This window comes from Kogia breviceps, chromosome 18 (genome assembly GCF_026419965.1).
Source record: "Kogia breviceps isolate mKogBre1 chromosome 18, mKogBre1 haplotype 1, whole genome shotgun sequence".
NCBI classification, from domain to species: Eukaryota; Metazoa; Chordata; class Mammalia; order Artiodactyla; family Physeteridae; genus Kogia; species Kogia breviceps.
In genome coordinates, this window is record NC_081327.1 from 39,041,153 (window position 1) to 39,064,305 (window position 23,153).

The window sequence follows — 23,153 nt, forward strand, 5'->3', positions numbered from 1 at the left end:
CTAGCAATAGCTCAGTAAACCAGAGCTCTAGTGTAATAAAGAAAGGGAGGTCTGGCGGATGGGCTGGACTTGTCCAAGGCCCCAAAGTAGAGTGGGGACAGAGCAGGTCCTGAAAGCCAGGAGCCCCTCCCTGAGCCAGGCACCCCTTGAGGTAGGCATGCATCTGCCAGGGTCAAGCTCTATGCCCAAGGTTTGGGGATAGGGGGATACAGAGGGCATAGGATCAGGCCAGGAGTAAAAGAAATAGGCAAGCTGGTTGCTCAGGAGAGGAAGGCTTCAGCCGGGCCTAGCTGACATTCCCGAACACCCTAGAACGCACCGCGCGGCAACTGGGAGCAGGAGGCCCTGCCAGGCTCGTCTGCCCCTCCCAGTGGCCGTGACAGGGGTCCCCTGCCTGGATGCCCAGGCTTGCCTCTGAACAACCTGTCTGACTGTCCTGCCCTGCACATATCGCTTGTCTACCCTTCTCTGCACATGTCTGAGTCTGCGCCTCTGCTCCCGCCTGTCTGTATGTCACTCTCTACACACGCCTGTCCGTCTGTCCTCACACGTCTGGCTGGCACGCCGGCCTCCCTGCATCTCTCGGCCTCCTCGCCGCGCCGCCCCGCCTGCCGCTGTGTGGGTGTCGGGCTGGCAGTGCGCAGAGGGGCGCGGCTAGGCCCTCCCCCTCCGCCGCGTCCCCCCAGCTCAGGAATGACCCGGGCGGCGGCCCAGCGCTGCTGAGGCCCCGGAGCCGCGGCGCAGGGCGCCGGGAGCGGCCGGCCGTGGCGTGGGTGGCGGCGCGGGGCCGGCGGGCGGCCGGGCGGGGCTGAGGCAGGGCCGGGGCCGGGAAGCCGCCGCCGCCGCCACCGCCGCCGCCTCGGCCGGGGATCTCGGGCCCCGGGTCGGCTCGGCAGGGCCCCGCCCCGCCACGCCCCTGCGCGCCGAGCAGGCCGAGGCGAAGCGGCGCGCCCCCCGCGACGCCGGAGCCCGAGCCCGAGCGCAGCGGCATCCAAGCGGGAACCGGAGCGGGAGCGGATCCAGAGCGGGAATCTGAGCTGGAGCCAAAGCTGGAGCCGGCAGTGCGGCGCACGGAGCGGACCGAGGCAGCCAAGCCGAGTAAGGGGCGTGGGGCCGGGGGCGGCGCTGGGGAGGGGCGGGGAGGGGGTCCCGGCCTCCTCCCCCGCGCTCTGCGGCGGCCCCGGAGCAAGCACACACCCGGGGTCGCTCAGCGCGGTCCGCGGCGGAACCGCAGCGCGCTCCGAACTGGATCCCCGCTCTCCCGCGGACCCCGGCCCCGACCCCCGCGCCCCCGGGCGGGCCACCGGGACTCGCGCGGGCCGTGGCTGCCCCTGAGCATGCCATCGTGCCGCAGGGATGGAGAGGTCTCCCGGTTCTTGCCCGACTTGAGTCCCAAACAAACATCCACCCCATGGAGGGAGCATAAGACAGTCTTCACGACCCCGCGCCCTCGGTTTCGCGGACCCCTGAACAACCCACCTAAGAAGGGTAAACTAGGACGCACTTTTGGTCGGGGTAGAAGAGGAAAGGGGCTCCGGGCTTTGTGGAGTTTTAAGCTAGAACCCACCCCCGACCCTCGAGCCGGGAAGTTCGACCCTCCGACGGGCGGGCCACCAGGGCCATGCCCCCGCTTCGATGCCTACCACGCTGGCCTCTCTCAGCACCATCGGTGGGAGAGGTGGTGTCCCCGCCGCACCTTCTCCAGCTCCGGGGCTGACTTTCCCTGGCGCGGTAAGCGGGACTCGAGGCTGAGTCCGAGGCGGCTGCTCTGGCTGGCTGTGCAGCGCCAAGCGGTACAGCCGCCTCTCCCTAATCGCTCTCGGAAGTTGGGTAGCGCCCACCAGACCCACGGCAGACTCGCACGACCCTCCCCCTCTCCCCATCGGCCTGGCGGTCCTGAGGCTGGCGCGCGGAGGACCCAGGGCTGCCCTCCTGATCCCACGCGCCGTGCCAGCAGAGATGGCCAGGCCCAGGCTGGGAAGGGGAGGGCACCAGTGACAGGTGTGCGCGGCAGGGGCTCCAGGAGCTTGGTCCTTGGTCTTGATTCACACAGTCCACGGGCACCTGCCTTGAGCAAGCCCCTCCTGACTCTCCCCAAACATCCTGACTGCTCTACTGGAACAAGTGGCTTCACCTCCCCATGCCTCAATTGCCTCCGCTGACAAGTAGGTAGGATTCTGTCATGAGCAGAGTGCTTAAGGGCTTTGGAACCAGAGGGTGGGCTTGGCTGACTTCCTAGCCATGTGATGTTAGGCAAGATACTTAACCTCTCTGAGCCTCAGTTTCCCCATCTGAAACATGGGGAAGGTGGGCTGGGAGGATTTAATGAGGTGATGCTGGTAGGGGGCCTAGCATGGTGCTTGGCACTCAGCCATCACTCAATTCAGGTTGACTACAGGTGTCGTTCTGTGAAGCATGTGGCACCAGTGGATGCTGAGGCAGAGCGAGTTGCCCTGAGGTGGCGGTGACACGACCCCTCCCAACCCTCCAAGCCCCGCTCCAAGGAGGCCTCTGAATCCCCCAAGGGCTTGCTGACATCTAACTGCCGTGCAAAACCCTCTCTTCCTTCCTCAGCTGTTCCCTCCTCCCCGAGTGCTCTGCTTCCCAGCGGCGCTCGCCTCCCTACCTGTCATCTCCATCCAGGTTGGGAAAGACTGTGTCTGACCAGCTCTTTCTTTTGCCCTTGACTGATGTCTGCTGCTCACACTCTGTGCGAGGGAATTCACATCTCCCTCCACTCCGGGGATTGGGGCCTGGGGAGGACTGCTTTCCCTGAGGAGCAATCAAGACAGTCAGGTGGCTTGGACATTCCAGTGGTGACAGTTCAGACAGGCAGTGAAGAGCGGCGGGGGAGCAGCCATCAGGGCAAGGAGCCAGCGGGAGGTCTGAGGGGTCCCAACCCTGAACCTGTGCTGGCCTTGGGGTGTTCATCCAGGCCACTGGGCCACGAGGCACCAGAAATGATAACCCTTGGGGAGGAAATGGAGCCCGTGGCTGACTGAGAGGTTAGAAGTTCAGAGCTGGAAGGGCCCCAGGAAGAGATCGGCCCAGTCTGCAGCTGAGGCTTCAGACCCAGAGCAGAACCTATGAGGCCCAAGGCCTGGGAGAGGATGCTGGAATCCTTGGGGTGGCATGGAGGGTGCAGGTAAGCAGGAGCATTGTTGGGAAGAAAACAAATGTCCAGCTTGGGGACACCCGTGTTAGTCCTGCTCACCTGTGCCCCAGCTGTGAGAACGGGGAGGGGGGAATGGGGGGGGGTCTGTCCACATGCTGCCTGGTGGGGACCTAGTGAGACAGACAGAATGGGCTGCCTCTTGGGGGCTGTTTCTACACAAAACCCCCCTCTGTCGTCTTCTTCCTCTGTAGCCTACTCCCACCCCTCCCCCATTCACCCACTAGGGTGTCACGTCCCAGCATCTTCCAGAATCCTCACCTCTTCTTCCCAAAGGAGTTAATCAGAAACTAATTTAGGAGGTTTGTGTCACCTGGTTCACATAGTGGAGTACAGCCAGGCAGCAACGTGATGGGGATACGGGCACCTCCTTCAGTCTTGGGGAATAATCAGACACACTCAGACGCCTGTTACCTGAAGCCTTTGCCCTGGAAGTGCTCACAGCACAGGGTAAGGGACGAGAAGGTGGCAGCCAGCTCTCAGCCTTCTAAACGGAGAAACTGAAGCCAGGAGGGCTTCTGATTCCCCCTGGCACGAAGTACAGTTGCGGCTGAGAGCACAGCTTCTTGGAGCTGGACTACCTGGGTTTATGGCTTGTGATTCTGGGCAGGAGATTTACCTTTCAGAGCCTCAATTTCCTCTTGAAAAGGGGAACAAATAGTCTACATCTCCCAGTATAGTTGTGAGGACTGGAGGAACAATATACAAGAAACACGTGGCACTGATGAATGGACCCCTCGCAATGGCCTTGCTATGTCTGCACTTTGAACATGCACTGAATGCATGCTCTTTCCCAAGCATAAATATTTTCTCTCTGGAGTCTGAGGACAGCCCTCTGATCTAAGTACTATAATTGTCCCTATTTTATAGATGAGAACACTGAGGCTTAGAAAGGTTAAGGACTAACTTTGCTAGGTATAGAAAACTTAAAACATCACTATGACTCATCATAATTTTATAAGTTTGTAAAACTGATAATTAGCACATTGTATCTTAGACGATATGTAATTAGTTAATGGAATGCTTCCTCAATGGATATCTTCAATCATTGTATGTCTATGTGTTAACTGCCCAAGGGCTATAGAATTTTTAGAGACATCTTCATTTTTTTTTTCTATTCAAACAGTATCAAACTGATTTAAAAGAGCAGCTCCCCCCCCATTTATTCCCTATCTCTCTTCTCTCCATTTTTCTCCATAGTGCTTATCACCCCCAACATTTATATATCTTATTCATTTGTTTATTGTCTGCCCTCATCAATATAATGTAAACTCCCCAAAGGCAGGGACTTTTAAACATTTTGCTCACTCTCATATCCCCAGAGACTAGAACAATAACCAGCACTTCGTATGCTTTGCAAATTATAAACTATTTTATAAACATAAGGTCTACTATTGTTATTATTATCGCCAAGTGTATAGCTTGCCTGAAGATAAACCTTAAGGTTCATGGCAGAAACTATTCTCTCAAAAATCTGGCAAATAGGACCTGCTCAAGCGCCAGGGAAAATGTGATGAAGGTTAAAACCAGTGGAGATTATTTTCCTAACATATTAATAAAGCTCCTTATTAGTAGATTCAAAGACATGTTAACTTTTTTAAATTTTGGCAATAAAAGATGGCATGTTCAAAGGCAATTAAATTAGCATTTAAAATTTCCAATGAGTTAACTATCACTGATTTATTCATTTAATTATTCTTTATTTTGTTAGCATAAAAGGTGTTTTCAAATCTTCATTTTAATGATTTTTCAGATTATAAAAGTAATACATGTTCATTGAAGAAAATTTGGAAAATCATTTTTAAAAAATAAAAGAACATAAAAAGCCTCCTCAATCCCACCACTGCCCAGACAGTACGTGACTGTGGATATTTCAGTCTAGTTCCTTTTAATCTTTTTCTATGTGTGAATATTTTCTCTAGCTTTTTTTTTTTCTTACAAAATAAGGATCATATTGTAAGCAGAGTTCTAGAACCTGCTTACCTGGTGGGGTTTTTCCCCCCTCTTAACAGTATACTGAAAGTCTTTTATGTTATTGAAATTTCTTTAAAAACATGATTCCATGGCTATACAATATTGCATTATAAGTGTATGCCAAAATTTTCTCAGCCTCTCCTCTCTTATTGGACACTAGGGTCGCATCCCATGTTTCACCGCTGTAATAATACTTTTCTATGCCCTCTTTGGTGTCTTCTGGGCCCTGAATCAGGCTTCTCTACACCCTTGGTCAGGACCTATTTGCTGATTTGCAAATGGACCGGTTTATGTAGTTAGTCAGTATATCAAGTCTTAGAAGTTGGGCCTTGGTGGCAGCAGGGAAGGCAACTGATCCAATAGAGGACTACTCCAGGTAAATCAAGGCAACCTGAAGACCCAGTAACCTCCAGGCATTTCCTGACCAACCCAGTGTAGCACACATGTGGCCAGATGTTGCATGGGGACAGAAGGCCTCCTTGCTTCAGAGGCTGCCAAACACTTGGATCCCTTTTCTAACATCAGGACCAAGTTACTTGTTTGCAAACCTCCGTGTCCTCTGCCAGCCTCTCTGCCACCGTCCTCTCACTCTTCTTCTCCTCCACTCCTGAGTTCATTTGCTTCTTCATTTAATCACATGACAAACGTTTACAGGCATACCTCGTTTTATTGCTCTTCATAGATATTGCTTGTTTTTACCAACTGAAGTTTTGGAGCAACCTGGCAGGAAGCAAGTCTTATCCATGCCATTTTTCCAACTGCATTTGCCCACTTCATGTCCCTTATGTCACATTTTGGTGATTCTCACAACATTTCAAACTTTTTCATTGCTGTTGTATTTGCTGTGGTGATCTGTGACCAGTGATTTTTGATGTTACTGTCATAAAAAGATTACCACTCACTGAAGGCTCAGATGATGGTTAGCGTTTTTTAGCAATAAAGTTTTTTTTCTTTTTTTTTTGGCCACGCCATGCGGCATGCGAGATCTTAGTTCCCCGACCAGGGTTCGAACCCGAGCCCCCTGCATTGGGAACAGGGAGTCTTAACTGGGCCGCCAGGGAAGTCCCAATAAAGTATTTTTAAATTAAGGTATGTACATTTTCTTTTAGATAAATGTCTACTGCAAACCTAACAGACTACAGTATAGGGTGAACCTAACTTTGATATGCACTGGGACACCAAAAAAATCGTGTGACTCGCTGTATTGCGGTGGTCTGGAGCCTCGCGACCACCAAACCGCAATATCTCCGAGGTATGCCTGTAATGACATCTACCCGCACTTGCCAAGGAATCTTTTTCTCCGTTAGGGAAACCATCAGCTGGGTCCCAGACTTAAGACCCGCCTCCCTCATTTCTGAAACTCCTTTCTGTGTTGTCAACTGTAAAATGGGGATTTGTTTTGAAATCCAATGGGCTGAGCAGGCGCTGCACAGACATGGCCCATCCCGGAGGCCAGCCCCTGCGCGGCCCTGCCCCGTCTGCCGTGGACCCCGGTGAAGCTCAACCCTCCAGTCTGGGTGCCTCTGCCGCGCATGCGCTGACCGTCCTGTCCCCGCTGTTACCTGGCCGCCTCCGCCAGGGATACGGCGCCAGTCCACTAACCACAGGCTCATTGATCGAGATCAGAGTGTCGCAGTGGCTACAGAAAGGAGGTATTCCGGGAGCAGGGACGTGAAGCAAAGTGGGAGTGACGTGGACTCGCCGCCCACCATTCAGCCACTTCAGAACCTGGAATACCGCAGCCCGCCGGCCCGCCCTCCAGTTTCCAGCCAGACAATCCAGTCGGAGATGAGTCACAGGCAGGGACACGCCTCGCTTCAGATGCTGGGTGCTGAGTGAGGCGGGCGTGGGGGGAGACGTGACCTGGTGTCAGGATCTCTGTGGGGTGTCCCTGCAGTAACCAAGGGGCACTGGGGGGGGGCGGTGACAGATTCCCTCCCTGCATTGCTCTTCCTCCACCTCTTCTCTTTGGGTGGTTTATGTCATGGAGCCTATGAGTTTTCTCATTTGCAAAATGAAACTGTTACCCACTTCGGGGGACCTGTTGCAGTAATTTCGGTGATCTTAACTGGCACGTGCAGGTGTTTGGTGAACTTGAGCCACTCTGAAAGCCAGCGTGCCCAGAACATCTCCACATACAGAAATGTCTACCTGACCCGTGGCCAAACCTGCCGGCCCCTCGCCAGCCTCCTGGCCACCGGGGAACCTAACACGCTGTCCACCAAACACCCAAACTGACCATGGAAAATGATACGTAACGCAAGGGTTTTTGGTGCCCCCTGCCCTGGGAGGTCATCTCCCACCTCCCCACATCCTACAAAACCCCAGCCTTCATCTCAGTGTCTCAAGGCCCAGTGGGAGGAAAGAGGGGGTACAGGGGGCCTCTAGGAGAAGCAGGACCTTGGGGACAACTGCTTGAAGTGTTGGAGCTGGTCAGCACCCTCCATGGCATCAGGTGGCACCAGGATAGCCTTACAGTAAGTGTACATTCAGCATGCACTTACTAAGAGCCCTCACTCTGCCAGCTCACTAGAGAGGGAAACAGCCCTGGAACTGTGGAGGTTGGGGCGGAAGCCAGGACATTTTCCTGAGGGCACTGGGAGCTGTGGAAGACTTTTCAGCAAGTGACATAATCCATTTTGCCTTTAAGAAAGACCTCTCTGGAAGCGGCACAGGTGACCTGTCGGCCCACTTACATCCTCCTCCAGACTCACACGCGGCCACAGTGCACACCAGCACACCCGCAGAAATGAACACAGACACACGTACACACATGTATTTTTAGAAAGCACAGATCCCAGGCCCTGAGATGCTCTGTGAGTTTTCTGGTGTGAAATCACAGTTCCCCAAGCAGCCTGCCACACCGGTTCTACCAGGCCTGGGGAGATCACATCCTACCTTCACTTCCCCCATCAGAACTCTTGACTGGGTTTCTATGGGGACTGGGAGTGGGTGTCAGGCCAGCCTGGGGTTCACACCAGGACAGGCTGAGCTGGAAGAAGCCACCTGAAGAGGGATTCCCAGGTCAGCGGCAGTGATGTCCCCCTCCCTCCCACCCCCCTCAGGCAGCAGAATGAACATTTTGCAGCCACACACCTCCTGCCAGGGGCTTTCCGTACATAACGCCCGTCCTCACGGCAGGTTAAGTGTTCTTACCCTGCTTTCCCCAGGAAGCCACTGCACCTCAGAGAGGTGAAGTGCTTTGTCCAAAGCCACACTGCTAGGAAGTGGCAGAGTTGATATTAGCACTCAGGAATTGGACTTCTGAGCTCAGGCTCTCCAAAGATAGGTGTTTGATTTGTTTATTAAATAGAATAATCAGTTATTAGTGTAATTTGGCCAATTGGCCCCGTCAAAACAGGGGACCCATTTGGAGAAAAAAAATATGATAAAAGGGATCCCTGGAGGAGAAAAGGGTGGGACCTGTGGACCCGCCTCTTACAGAAAAGTTCTGTCCACAACGCTATCATCCCCAGGATCAGGGAAGCCGAATGCCCCCTGGGACCTAGAGGGGCCAGGCTCTTTTCCCGTTGGCTTGTGACTGACAGCTTCCCCTGCTTGGCTCCACATCCATCCAAAGGTGCAGTTTGGTTTCTGCAAGTGAAGTGACCACACTTCCTAGAAATAAGAACTATAACTCCCTAATGTTCCCACAGCCTCCTGTCACCTGGGGACGTACCAGGAGAGACTGAATCAGTTCAGATCTCCAGCAGCATGGGAGGATGGATTACTTTCTGAAAATGTCTCCTCCATTGCAAATGGGTGTTAGAGTGACCTGGCAGTCCTTTGCTGCACAGACATCCTGACACCTGGATGTTCACTTGGGGGTACAGGGGGAATTGGGGAAGAGACAGTTTCATTCTCTAGGTCCTTATTCCTAAATTGGTAATTTAATATATTAGGTGCCTTTTAAGGGAGTGTGCTGGCTGACAGTGTGGGCTTTGGAGTCAAACAGACCTGGGTTCTAGTCCCAGCCTGTAATTAGAAGCTGTGTGACCCTGGAAAGCTTCATAACCTCTCTGAGCCTCAACTGCCTTATTTATAAAATGAGAATGAAGAGCAGAGCATCTTCCTTTTAAAACTGTTGCGATGATGATGATGATAATAAGGTCTGAGCTAGGCATCTATGAATTCCCTTCCAAAGCCAGCTGTGGGACCTTAAACTAGTCCCTCACCCTCTCTAGTTCTCAGTTTCCCCTTCTGTGAAATGAGGACATTGAACTGATCTTTAAGGGTCTTTCCAGCCCTGACAGTTACAAGATTCTCAAGGGTCCACCCAGGAGAGAGATTCCCCCCTTCCACCGACCACTGAGAACCCAGCATACATTTGTGCCACCCCTGCCCAGAACCTCCATATTCTACAGCCCAGAGCCCTCCAGGCCCCCACCCAGACTAGGCCCATGCTCTCAAAGTCACCATCCTCTCCCCAGAGGTTTACAGCCCAGGGTACACGAGCGCCCTGCAGGGTCAGTAGGTGCTGTATGGGCGCCCCCATCACCTGCCTGTTTGTGTCTCTGCAGGTGAGCGGAGGGTCCTTCCCTGCGAGAAGTCAGAGCTGTGCACGTGGGCAGGCTGGCTCCGCTGTTCTGCTCCAAGGATTACATGTCCTTCAAACGCCCCTGCCCCTGTAAGTCTCCTCCCCACATCTTCCCATGGACCAGGGCCAGGTGAGGGCAGAGTCAGGACTACAGAGAATGTCTCTAGGGTGTTTGGCCAGAGAGCTCCAGGGGTCTGATCAGGGTGTGATGTGATATGATGGATGCGGGGGGAGGGGGGGCAACACAGAAGACCCCTGACATCTGCAAGAGACACCTCACTTGGCGAATCCCTCTGTATGGGCACTTCCCAAAGTGTGGTTCAGGGCTCCTCCAAGGGATATTAATGGGTTTACTTTTTTTTTTAATTCCATGGTCAAGTGTGTGTGGGAAATGCTGAGTGAGACAAGTCAAGTAGGTTTTGCTGGACTTTTCAGAGCCGTTAATATGGTGCCGTGTTGTGAGGCTCCATAGGAAAGAGAAAGCCCAGTGATCTTCCCAAATCTAGTTGACCACAAGGAATGTCTCACGGGGTGGGTGCTCCACAGAACACACTCCTTGGAGTTCAGTGTCCGAGAAAACCCGTCCTGGAGTAGCCCCACCATGCAGCCCCTCATTTACTAATTCACTTCCATCTAAGGAAGCCACAGATGATTTTGCCCGTGACATTCTTCTCATGGCTCCCTGATGCCCACGCGTCTAGACGATGGACACATCAGGTGTACCGCGGGGCTCAAGGTCGCAGCCCCTGGGGCTCACTCCCCTAGTCGTCATCAGCCCCGCCTTCACCGACTCACGCTGCCACCCTTACCCCAGAGTCGCCTTCACCTCTCCCCCTGGCAGCCACCTGCTTCCTCCCACGATGTCCCCTGAACCCCCTCGAAGCCACAATCATTTGCTGCGGTTTGGGAGGACGTGCGTAATCCCCCCATCCCTTCTCCGTGGTGAGGCGGGACCGAGTCTGTGTGAATTCGGGGCCCCCAACCTGAGCCTCCCTCTACTTGTTGCCTCCCTTCGGCCCGCTCACCAGTGTCTGTTCAAACGTGCGCCATTGGTTACGTGTCCCGAATCGGGGGGTTGGGGGCCTCTCTTGCATAGAGTCGAAATCCCAACTGTCAGTTGTTTGAACATCAAAGGGCTGCTGTAGCCGGGTGGGGAGAGCTGGCCCCTCCCATCTGGGAGCGGTCATCACCAGGTGGGCCGGGGAGGGCAAGGTGGCAATGGGTTCATTGTGCAAAGAGTGGTGTTCAGGGGCCGGGGGAGCCCAGCCTGGCTGCTGGCTGCCACGGGTACGGAGGAGGGCACAGGTCAAGAGTGATAAGCTTTCTGATAGATAGGACAAGCTCAATAAATTATTGTTGTCACCATGGGTGCTGCTGTGGCATAATCAGGTGTCAAAGCCCCAGCGCAAGGCCAGGTGGGAAGGCTGCCACAGGGGGCGCAGATCGGAGCCCAGGGACACCTGCCCCACAGAGGGTCAGTGTGGCTGTGCCCTCACTCCTGGGAGCAGCTGGCAGTGGAGAAGGCTGGGGCTGCTGAGTGCAGAGGGCTTTCCAGAACCTTCTGGGCTCATGCCAGACCCTTCGGAGCCCCGCCCGTCTGCACTAATGGGGGCCGACACCCCAGGACAGGGCTTTGTGCATCCAGCTCCTGAGGACTCCGGGGTATGGTCATGGGTATTCTGGGCTGGTCAGAAGCAGTTCCTGCACGTCTCCGAATTCCTCTCCCCTCACCGCCCCACCCCACGCCGACAGGCCCAGCGCCTAGCATGCAGTAGGCACTCAATGTTTGTTGAATAAATAAAAGCACAGTCAGACACTGTGGATGAGGCGCTGGAGGGAGAGAAGCTGAAGCTCCTGACTCTGCCACCAGATTCTCTCTGTGGCTTTGGCCAGCCGGTCCTCATCTCCAAAATGAAGGGGACTGAGGGCAGTGGGTTCCAGGAGCTCAGGGCAACTGTGAGGCTCCTTGGAGGGTGAGGGGAGCCCAAGCAGGCAGAAACCAGGAGCCCCACCACCCCCTGCTTCAGCCAGAGCAGCTCTGCTAACATCTACAGGTTGGGGTCTGTTCAGATTTCAATTGGAGAAGGGTGTCCCAGGCAATGGCAGGCTGGGTCCCATGGGGTGGTCCAGGTCCACCCCTTCCTCCATCATCTCTCCCCTTCTCTGCCTATTCTTCTCCTCGTGTTGTCCAATCAGACTCTTTACCTTTTCTCTGCACTTGTCTAAGAAGTGCTCACAGCACCCCTTTCAGCACCCTTAGTCTGCTTCAGTCTGGCTCCTGCAACCCCACACCAACACCGCACCCGCATCTGTGTAGCTAAGTCCATCCCAGAGTTTCCAGTTCTCAGCTGCATCTGACGCTGTTGGTCACATCAGTCTTCCAGGTGACTCCTCCACTGGGGTCCTGACTCTGAGCCCTCAGGTTCTTCTCCAGCCCCTCTGGCTCTCTGGGCTCTGACCATCCATCCACTCCTGGTCTCCTTTGGTGCTGGAGGTGGGTGGATTCTTCCTGCACCTGCCCTGGGATGCTGGGTCCCCCAAGACTCCAATCCTGCTGGCCTTCTCGCCCCAAACACTCCAGACCATTTCATCCTCACTGTGCTCTCAACTGCAGCGTCTAGGCCGGCAGCTTCCCGGCTCTCTCCCACCCCAGCTCTGCCTGAGCTTCTGATTCCTTCTGCCTTCTGCTGCCTGGCTCCCCTGGGCAGCCCCCGTCTCCACTGCTCAAATACAGCCTGTCCCAAACAGAACTCCTTGTCTTCCCCTCCCTGCTGGCTTGCTTGATTTTGCTGTCTTGGTTTAGGATACCACCAGCACTACCACCCTCACCACCACTCAGTTCTTCAGGCCAGAAATCTGGGAGGGACCGTCAATTCCCCTCCAACACACCCATCATTGCCAACTGCCCGAGGAGACCCCGGGGTTTCCAAACTGGGTCAACAGATCTCCCTTCTGACTTCCCCCCCATCCGGGCCCCTCCTCAGACCCAACCTGAAAATTGCTGCCTCAGTAGATGTTTATGGAACAACCAGACAAGTGAGCAAATTGAGGTGAAGCAGATGTCTTATGGGCAGCCTCATGGGCTCGCTGACCAGAGGCCTTCACGCAGGTTCTGGAAAGGATGCAGAACCACAGGCGCCCCAGACATCCACATACACCTGACCCGGAGCAATGAGGGATGAAGCCCTAAGTCCCAGGAGGGCCCTGCCATGGACACACACCCTCTTTTTCTTAGCACCTCCTTTCCCGCTCTGTGAATTTAGACACCTAACAGGGAATCCTTGAACCTTCTTAGCTCACAAGATTATCTTGCTCAGTACACGCAAAGATGCCGAAGACCATTAAAACCTGGAAAACTTAGGATAGGAATCACAGCTTGTTCCTGTTTAGGTTTCCACACCCCTACACCCTGCCGATTGAGAAGGGCAAAAAGGAAAGTCCCCAGAAGGAAAAACGAGCCCTAGAGTTTCCCAAGCAAGACCCATCTCCTAGGAGTTCGAGTTCAGGAGGTCAGGGAGAGTCGGCAGGGAACGTGGATCCAGGGCAGGGAGGAGTAGGGTGATGGGCAGGCATCTGCCCAGTACCCACAGGTTCAGACACTGGGTGAAGTGGGACCATCCACTGGCCTCTCAGGAGCTGGGCAGCCACGAAGCAGACCAGGCTTGGCCCACTCCTCCCAGGCCCTACCACATCCCCAGCCCCATTTTACCTTCCAAGCATCTTAGCTCATCTCAGCCCCTCGCAGAGACAGCCCCAGCAGACCTCTATGCCCCTCCGCCCAGTCAAGCAGATGAAAAGACTGAGGCAGGGAGAGGAGGCAAGAACAGAGGAGGGGAAGCCCTGAGGGTTTTGGCCACAAGGCTGAAGGAGGGAAGTCAGGTCGTCTCCCTGCAAGTGCAGGCCTGTGAGCCATTTCCAGCCTTAAGCACTGAGTGAGGAGGAGGAGGACCAGCCCGGCTCCTCAGAGAGGCTGGAGGCGTGGGAGCTTCCTCCATCTGGCCCCAGCTGGGCAGGGCAGCCCAGGATTCCCCCAGGACCCAGGCTCCAAGAACAGATGCTTCACAACCTCTTCTTCGCCACCAGCACATGGCAGCTCCACAGAGCTCCCTGTGAGGTGGAAGTGGCCTCAACAGACGGATCTGGGGGAGGAGGGACTTTGGGGCCGCAGGGGAGCCCAGCATGAAAGAGAGCCACAGAGAAATCAGGTGGGGCTTGTCTCTGCTAAGCTCACAGGCTGCCCACAGGGCTGGAAGGAATCGCAGCCTGAAAAAGTCTCTGAATGGGCTTGACTCTCCCTCAGAGTTGGTGTGACGTGATAGACAGTGCCTGAGTTCGAGTGCAACATGGCACTGACACTAACAGCTGTGTGATCTGGAGCAAGCTACTTAACGTCTAGAAACCTCAATTTGCTCATCTGTAAAATGGAAATAGTCATAATAGCCTTTTGGATTGATGCCCAGATGTGGTGTACCACAAGGAGCATCTAGCTTGGTGCCAGGCACTAAGAAGATGCTCAAGAAACTTGAAAGTCTTGTCTTTTTACCACCCTCTCTCTACACAGCTTAATATGACCCAAGTCTTTGGTAACAGAATGCGGGAAATGAGGAGAGATGGGGACTTTGGAGATGAATCCGGGGTTTGGACCGGACACTCCTGTTTTCTGCTCTGCTCATTGTAACTGTTACCTCTGCAGAGACTTCGCTGTCAACAGAAGGAAGGACTTGAAAGCTAGGATGGCAAATCATGGGGCACACTCTGCAATTTATCACTCCTCTGCCCAGAGCAGACATTGCTAATCAACTGCAGTGCTCTTTCCTACTAAGCCTGAATGCAACCTCAGACTCCCTCTGAACATGTGTAGGCACTACCCAATAATAATTAGCCTGTGAAATGAAACCTTTGTCCATTCCTTGCTGAGGTCTGATTTTGGAATGGGCAAGGGAATAGAAGGAGTGACTTTGGCTAGCCATGTCTCTCTAAGCCTCAGTTTCCTCATCTGTAAATTGGAAGTTGAAAGGACTGTCCACCTCAAGAGGGTTGCTCTGAGGATTAAATGAGGTGTCACAGGTAAAGGGCTTACAAGGCCTTACGATCATTTCTTTATGTGGCCTTCTTGCTTCCTAGAAGCAACTCTGCACAGGAGGGGTCAGTGTGGCCATTTGAGGCCTGAGGAAACTGAAGCTCAAGGACGTGAAGAAGCTGGTCTAGGTGACACAGCTGGAAAATGGTGGGGGTCAGGGATACACCCCAGGTGAGTCTTTCCAGGGCTCAATTTTGGATAATCTGCAGCTGGACAAAAAGACAAGGGTAGAGTCAAGTCCGCTCCTTCACCCCCACCCCTTGAATGGAGAGTCCATTCTGCAGCCCCATAAACATCCTGGCTGCCCCTCCTCAGAGTTCTCTGGTTGAGCTCAGAGTCTGACTGTAGTGAGTGCTCAGCATCTGATAGCTAATCTCAGTTTTAAATGCACAATCATTTTATATTAGAGTCCTTGGCAAGAGGGCATCAACCTCAGCTTGAGTGCTTAATGTAGTACTAATAACAGTAGCAGTATCCCCAGCTTTTGCAGAGCACTCCTTGCTGGCAGAGTTTCTGTACTTCCCCGTCCCCTGGCAGTGGGCTCCCTGGGTGACCTCATCCACCTCATGGTACTGAGCAGCTTCCATACACTGACAGTCCCCAAATTTACATCCCCAGCTCCAGACTCTCCCTGAACTCCAGACTCAGATATCCAACTGTCCACCCCGTATCTCCACTCGGATGTCCACTCGGGGGTCTACAGCTTATCTCAGATGGAACAGGTCAAAACCTTACATCTTGACTCACAGACCCCACCCAAGCTGCCTGTCATCGTCCCCATCTCAGGAAATGGCAGCTCAGTCCTTCCATGTGCTCAAGCCCCAAACTTTCTCAGTTTTTACTGCTCTCCTTCTCATCTACCCCCAAACCAATTAATCTGAAAATCCTAACAGTTTCACTTTCAAATCTGACCCCATCTTGCCACCTCCACCTCTAAGCCCCAGGACCAAGGACCCCCATCGCCATCACCTGTACCACTGTCCCAGCCTCCTAACTGGCCTCTTTGCCTCCCTCTTGTCCCCCTCCGGCCTATTCGGCCACAACCCTGGAAGCGTGGAAAAGGGAAGGATCTAGAGACTGAGTCTTGGGTTGGTTTCTGTATCTAGAAATCTTGCCAAGGAAAGCACGACCCCCAGAGTTGCCACCCACGGCACCCCAAAGCCAAGTACACTGGAGAGGACTGACCTGCAAACAGCGATGTGTAAGGACGTTGCCATTTCTCTGCCGAGGGCTACCCTAGATTGCTACCCCTCCTGCACCTGGAACTGTGCCCAGGGTGATTAGGAAAGGCTGGGCTTCCTCTGTGATGTCACCACAGAAGTGTGCAGGCGTGCACACTTCCCAGACAGGAGAGAGAGGCCCCAAGACAGAAGTCACATGCCCCATGGACCCAGGGGCTACCGACGGAGGAGACAGGATTCAAAAGCAGGGCTTCCAGGCCCAAGCCCAGGGCACTGGCCACGCTAGTCCCTCTGAGAGCTTGATACATTTTCACCTCCTAGAGTTCCTTCTATTTGCTTCTCTCTGCATTTAAGAACCGTGTCCTCCATTAGCCCCCAAACCAGCAGCTTCTAAGGGCTGCCTGACCCCACCTAGACTATGTGTCCGTAGGTGACCTCCAGGCCTTGCTCGAGAGAGTCATTCCAGAGCTTTCCTCTGCCCATCCACCAGGCCCTTCAGCCACTGGATAATATGTTTGTCTCCCCTAGGAATGTGGCTAAGGCTGGGGATGTAGTCTAATACAGTAAAAACCATTCAGCAAGAGCTGAAAGACGCAGGTTCAAAAACCATTGGAGCAAATGTATTTAAATCATCCAAGCCTCCGTTTATTCAGCTATGAAATGGGATTATGAGACCCAGTTTCCAGGGTGACTGAGAGTTTGGTGAGCACATAGATGCTCAGTAAGAGTTTGCTCTGTCTTTCATCTCTGGCTCTTGCATCCCACAACGAGAGCTGCAGAACTCACTCGGTCTTCCCTGCAGGGCCCTCCCAAGCCCGTTCCAAGGGGAGATCACGTGTGCCCTCTCCCTTCCCAGCCAGCCCCAGGCTGGTGTTGAAACACAACGTGGCATGCTTGGCCACCTTCATCTGACAGGCTCTAATCAGGGGCCAGCCAGATGCCAGCCTTTCACCAGATCCCATCACAGGCACACAATGGGACAATGCAAGAAAACGTGTTCTCCCTACCTTGGAGACTGGATGTAGGGTCCTTTGCTGACCCTTTAGGACTTACCCTGGGACTCTACCCCAACCGCCTCACACCAGAGGGGGAGAAACTGAGATGCAGATGGGGGACTGGACCAGGTCACCCAACGTGTTTGTGGCTGAAACTTTGACGCTCCCAGCCTGACTCCACATAAAGTGCTCCTTCCACATGGAGCCTACTCCCCTGTTCTCAGTGAAGATGCAGAAAAAGAGCAGCCCTCTTTTGAAAGTGAAACTGTGACAAAAGCCACGTCTTTTTCTTTTTTTAACAATAAAGACATTTATTATTTCCGCATAGGGAGGGAAGTCCTGAGACGGTTCTCAATTTCAGTGGTCAAGGATGGACATCAATAAGGACCCAGGTTCTTTCCATCTTTGTGCACCAACATTTTCTGCATTGCAAGATGACCCCCGTCAGGGACTTCCCTGGTGGTCCAGTGGCTAAAACTCCACGCTCCCAACGCAGGGAATCTGGGTTCAATCCTTGGTCAGGGAACTAGATCCCACATGCAGCAACTAAGAGTTCACATGCCACAACTAAAGATCTTACATGCAGCAACAAAGATCCTGTCTGCCAAAACTAAGACCCAGCACAGCCAAATAAATAAATATTTTTTAAAAAAAGATGGCCCCCATCAACCCAGGCAGTGAGGCAACTTTTCCCAGAAGTCCCCCAGCACACCACCCCCATGTCTTATTGGCCAGAATTTAGTCACATGTCCACCCCTAAGCCAATCATACTGTGGGGATGGTAATACCAAGACTGGCTTACCAAGCTAGTCTGTAAAAGGACAAAGGTTGTTAGAACCTAGTTCCCCCCTCAGTCTAACATGGAGGCAGTGGACAGTCAGACTAGCAAACTCTTTCCCTCCTGCCTACTCAGTCCTTCCCCTCTGGTCCCCAAGACTCCAGGAGGACCTGTGAAAGTTAGGAGTGAGAACTGAACTGAGGAATTCCTTTTCTGGGGATTCTCTGGGGTTGGTTTTTTGTTTGTTTAGTAGAGATCCCAGCTCACAAGAGTGAATACTTAAATATTCAGGAGATTCATGACCCGTTTAATCATTGGTAGCCAGCCTGAAATCCATCATGATGGGAGTATTTACACCATGGAAATTGGCAACCAACACTACAAATCAGGGATTTTTCTTTCTTTCTTTCTTTTTTTCCTGGAAAGCGTGTTTGCCAGCACACCACTGTATAAAACATACACGCAGGAAGGTGCACAAATCGTTAGTGTACAACTCAATGAATCTTCACAAACTAAGCACGCTCAGATCAAGAAACACATCAGAAACTGCATCCCAGGACATCTACCGTGTGCTCTTCCAGTCACTACCCCATGTCCAGGTCACCCACTGTCTTGACTTCTGTCACCATAAATTAGTTTTGACTGTTTTTGACCTTTATACCTTTGGAATCATACAGTATGTTCTCTTTTGTTTCTGGCTTCTTTTGTTCAACAATCCATTGTGAGATTCAACCACAGTATTGTATATAATTGTAGATCACTTATTCTCATCACCATATAGTATTTCATTGTGTCAATATACCACAAATAACTCATCCATTCTATTTTAATGGACATCTGAGTAGTCTTCAGATTGGGGCTATGAATGAATAGTGAACATTGTAGTAGAGTGCTGTCCAACAGAGCTTTCTGCAATAATGAAAATGTTCTATATCTTCACTGCCCAATATGATAGCCACAACCCATGTGCAGCTATTGAGCCCTTGAAATGTAGCTAGTGCAAATGAGGAACTGAATTTTTTTAGTTTAAGTATACTTGATTTACAATATTGTATTAGTTTCAGGTGTACAGCATAGTGCTTCAGTATTTTTGCATTAGAGGTTATTACCAGATAACAGGTATAAGTCCCTGTGTCATACAGTATATCCTTGTTGCTTATCTATTTTATGTATAGTAGTTTGTATCTGTTAATCCCATATCCCTAATTTGTCCCTCTCCCCTTCCTTCTCCCCTTTGATAACCACAAGTTTGTTTTCTATATCTGTGAGTCTATTTTGCATATACATTCATTTATTTTTTAGATTCTACATATAAGTGATATCATATGGTATTTGTCTTTCTCTGTCTTATTTCACTAAGCATAACATTCTCTAGGTCCATCCACATTGCTACAAATGGCAGTATTTCATTTTTTTTATGGCAGAGTAATATTCCATTGTATATATATACCACATCTTCTTAATCCAATTGTCTGTTGATGGGCACCTTGGGTTGCTTCCATGTCTTGGCTATTGTAAATAGTGCTGCTATGAACACTGGGGTGCATCTTTTTGAATTAGTGTTTTCATTTTTTCCAGATATATACTCAGGAGTGGAATTGCTGGATTATATGGTAGTTCTATTTTCAGTTTTTTAAGGAACATCATACTGTTTTCCATAGTGACTGCACCAACTTACATTCGCAGCAACAGTGTACGTGGGTTCCCTTTTCTCCACATCCTCTCCAACATTTGTTATCTGTGGTCCTTTTGACGACAGCCATTCTGACAGGCGTGAGGTGATACCCCATTGTGGTTCTGATTTGCATTTCTCTAATATTAGTGATGCTGGTAATCTTTTCTTGTGCCTGTTAGCCATCTCTATGTCTTCTTTGGAAAAAACGTCTATTCAAGACTTCTGCCCATTTTCTGACTGGATTTTTTTAAATTGAGCAGTATGAGCTGTTTGTATACTTTGGACATTAATCCCTTGTTATTATCATCATTTTCAAATATTTTCTCCCATCCTGTAGGTTGTCTTTTCATTTGTTGATGGTTTCTTTTGCTGTGCAAAAGCTTTTAAGTTTAATTAGGTCCCATTTGTTTATTTTGCTTTTATGTCTTTTGCCTTAGGAAACTGATCCAAGGAAATATTGCTCCAAATTATGTCAAAGAGTGTCCTGCCTATGCTCTCTTCCAAGAGTTTTATGGTTTCATGACTTACATTTAGGTCTTTAAACCCTTTTAAAGTTCATTTTTGTAGTATACAGTGTGAGGGAATGTTCTAATCTCATTGTTTTACATGTGGCTGTCCAGTTTTCCCAGCACCACTTGTTAAAGACGCTGTCTCTTCTCCACTGTATATTCTTTCCCCCTTTGTCATAGATTGATTAACCATAGGTATGTGGGTTTATTTCCAGGTTTTCTTTTCTGTTTCATTGATCTATGTGTCTGTTTTTGTGCCAATACCTTGCTGTTTTGATTACTGTAACTCTGTAGTATAGTCTGGAATTTGGCAGGGTTATACCTCCAGCTTTGTTTTTGGGTGGGGTTTTTTTGTTTGTATTTAATTTTATTGGAGTACAGTTGATTTACAATGTTGTGTTAGTTTCAGGTGTACAGCAAAGTGATTCAAATATATATATATACATATATTCATTCTTTTTTAGATTCTTTTCTCATAGAGGTTATCTCAGAATACTGAGTAGAGTTCCCTGTGCTATACAGTAGGTCTGTATTGGTTATCTATCTTAGAAATAGTAGTGTATCTGCCAGTTTTGTTCTTTTTTTCTCAGGACTGCTGTGGCAATTTGGGGTCTTTTATGGTTCCACATAAGTTTTAGGATTATTTGTTCTAGTTCTGTGAAAAATGTCCTGGGTATTTTGATAGGGACTGCATTAAATCTATAGATTTCTTTGGATAGTATGACATTTTAATAACATTAATTCTTCCAATCTAGGAGCATGGGATATCTTTCTATTTCTTTGAATCATCTTCAATTTTAAGGAACTGAATTTTAATTTAATTTTCATTAATTTAAGTAGCTACATGCGGCTAGTGGCTACCATACAGTGCTGGACAGCACTGTTCTAGTACATGACTTTTGGTGAACATATTGATGTATTTCTGTTGGAGAATTCATTCTGCCCAGGAGTGGAATTTCTGGGTTATAGGACATCCATGTGTTTGGCTTTAACAGATAGAGCTAAACAGTTTTCCAGAGTGGCTGTACCAATCCACACTCCTAACATCAATATATGATAGCTCTAGTTGCCCTACATCCTCACCAATGCTTGGTGTTGTCTGGATTTTTTCACTTTAGCCATTCTGGTAGATAGTAGAGATATTACCTTGTGGTTTCATTTGAATTTCTCTGGTGATTAAGTACAGTGTATTTAGCACCTTGGATATCCTCTTTTGTGAAGTGATTGTTTAAGCCTTTAGCCCACTTTTTCATTGGGTCTTTTTATTACTGATTTCTAGGAGTTCTTTATATATTCTGACTACCAGTCCTGTGTTGGATATATTATTGCAAAAATATTCTCCCTCTTTGTGGACTGCTTTTTGACTCTTGTAATCATGTCTTTGGATTCACAAATGTTCTTAAACTTTTATATATAGACTATTTATCTATTCTTGTATATAATTATTTGCTTTATGCATATTTAACTTCAAAATTTACAGAAAATAAAATGATATGGAGCATACAGTTAGGGGATACCCTCTTGTACTCCTTAGGAGCAGAGGATTCTATTGCTGCACTTCAAAGAATACATTTTTACAAACGTGAAAGCCAAGGTGGGTACCTTTTAAGCTGGATGGCAGCCTTGTAAAAGAGTTTTTGTCTGTTACTGAAATTTCAGGTTTTAGGTTAAATGAAATTTAAAGGACTGCTCATGAAACAATTTAAACTTTTTTAAAAATCTCTCATTTTTTCAAGATAAAAGAGTACCTCCAACACTAAAATACTGACAGTGATCCCAATAGTTTAAGTACTATTATAGTACACGTGGCTACTACACATGCACAGTATGTCACCAACACTAAGAATAACAATAAGAATCACAGCACTGGGGCACAGAGGCTCTCGGTATCCTTGCGAGCGAACAGGGTGATCAATTACACCTGAGTGATATTAGTGCCCTGGCATATCTACCAAGTGTAAAATCCAGTTATCTAAAACAACATGACTATCAGATTCCCAGACAGTATGTTATTTCTGAGTTTGTATATTCAGAAACCTGTGGGCTGTTCCTTAAATCCTTTTAAAATAGGAATTACATTGAGCATTAAAAACACTGAACTAAGTAATGTAACCACCATAGTGGGTGAAGTTCAGTGTCTGGTTTAACAAATGTTTACTATCATTTCAAAATCAATTTCTGCTCAATCCTAACACAGCCAGCATTTCTCCTGCAGTGACATTTATTTTTCAATGCACAAGAATGAAAGGCCCAGCTATACACCACTGACTTATTACAAGAGCCACGGGGAGGGCAAGCTGCTGAAACACACACAAGAGGAGAGAGACGCGCACAGCATCATCCCTTGCTCAACACTGACTTTGATTTAGAGTAGAATGCAAAAAACATACTATAAAAACAGAACAAGGACCTGTTTCTAAGTGTAGTAGGTAACCAAGAACTATACTTCCACTGCAAATCTTTATAGGAGTCAAGTACTAAAGCGACACTAATACTGAAACATAGGTAATCAGAAGTAGCAAAAGTACTGGTAGTATGAGTCATCATCAAAAGACAGCCCAGGTAAATATCACACATTTCCCGTCAGCTGCTGCTAAGACTTGCATTTTTCGAACTGAAAAGGAATACTATGGGGCTTTTTACTTATCAATTATTTGAAGAAAAGCTGTCTTAGGTCCCCTCATTGAACATGAGGCCTAGGTTACCAAATTAGTTTTCCTATATCATCACAAGACGTTATTATACTCAGTTAATACTGTTTGACATTGAACTGCTATAATTGATGGTATGGCTACTCTCTTGGGTCTCCCACAAAGAACAAACCTACTAGAGTAAAACCGCTAATTGTGCAAATATGGAGGATCCCATAAGGATGTGGAAGGACACTTCTGTGTCTCGGGATCTATTATCTGGTTCCAGGCACCTGTACAGATTCCTCCATGAGAAACATTCACCAGTGTCCTGGGGCAGGTTACAAACAATTTATAAAGTCTTTCAAAGCTTTCCCCTTGCTCCAGCCATGGCCTTGACCCAGTTTACATCTCCGTCCCTGGGCCCCCTGCCCACCTAGAAGCCCAATCTCCCACCAAAAATCTTTATTTTAATATAGTCCAACTTATCCGTTTTTTTCATGGTTAGTACCTTTGTAACCTGTTTAAACAATCCAAGGTCATAAAGATGTTCTACAGTGTTTTCCATTTGGAGCTTTACTGTTTTGCCTTTCACATTTAACACTATGTCTAGGGGTGTTTT

The 23,153-nt window shown here is 49.9% G+C and overlaps 1 protein-coding gene across 2 annotated transcripts in view; it reads left to right on the forward strand.

Moving 5' to 3' along the window:
• The first annotated feature begins 939 nt into the window (after nucleotides 1–939).
• Nucleotides 940–23,153, forward strand: part of BEAN1 (brain expressed associated with NEDD4 1) — a 38,516-nt gene continuing 16,302 nt past the window's right edge. Inside the window, exons 1-4 of one of the 2 annotated variants that reach the window (XM_067018641.1) lie at nucleotides 1,044–1,098; nucleotides 2,054–2,169; nucleotides 6,773–6,945; nucleotides 9,667–9,773. In XM_067018641.1, coding sequence (XP_066874742.1) covers nucleotides 9,749–9,773 — 25 coding nt within the window. In that variant the 5' untranslated portion in view covers nucleotides 1,044–1,098; nucleotides 2,054–2,169; nucleotides 6,773–6,945; nucleotides 9,667–9,748. Of the gene's footprint in view, nucleotides 1,099–2,053; nucleotides 2,170–6,772; nucleotides 6,946–9,666; nucleotides 9,774–23,153 lie in introns of both variants that reach the window. The other variant, XM_059044475.2, reaches the window with a different exon arrangement.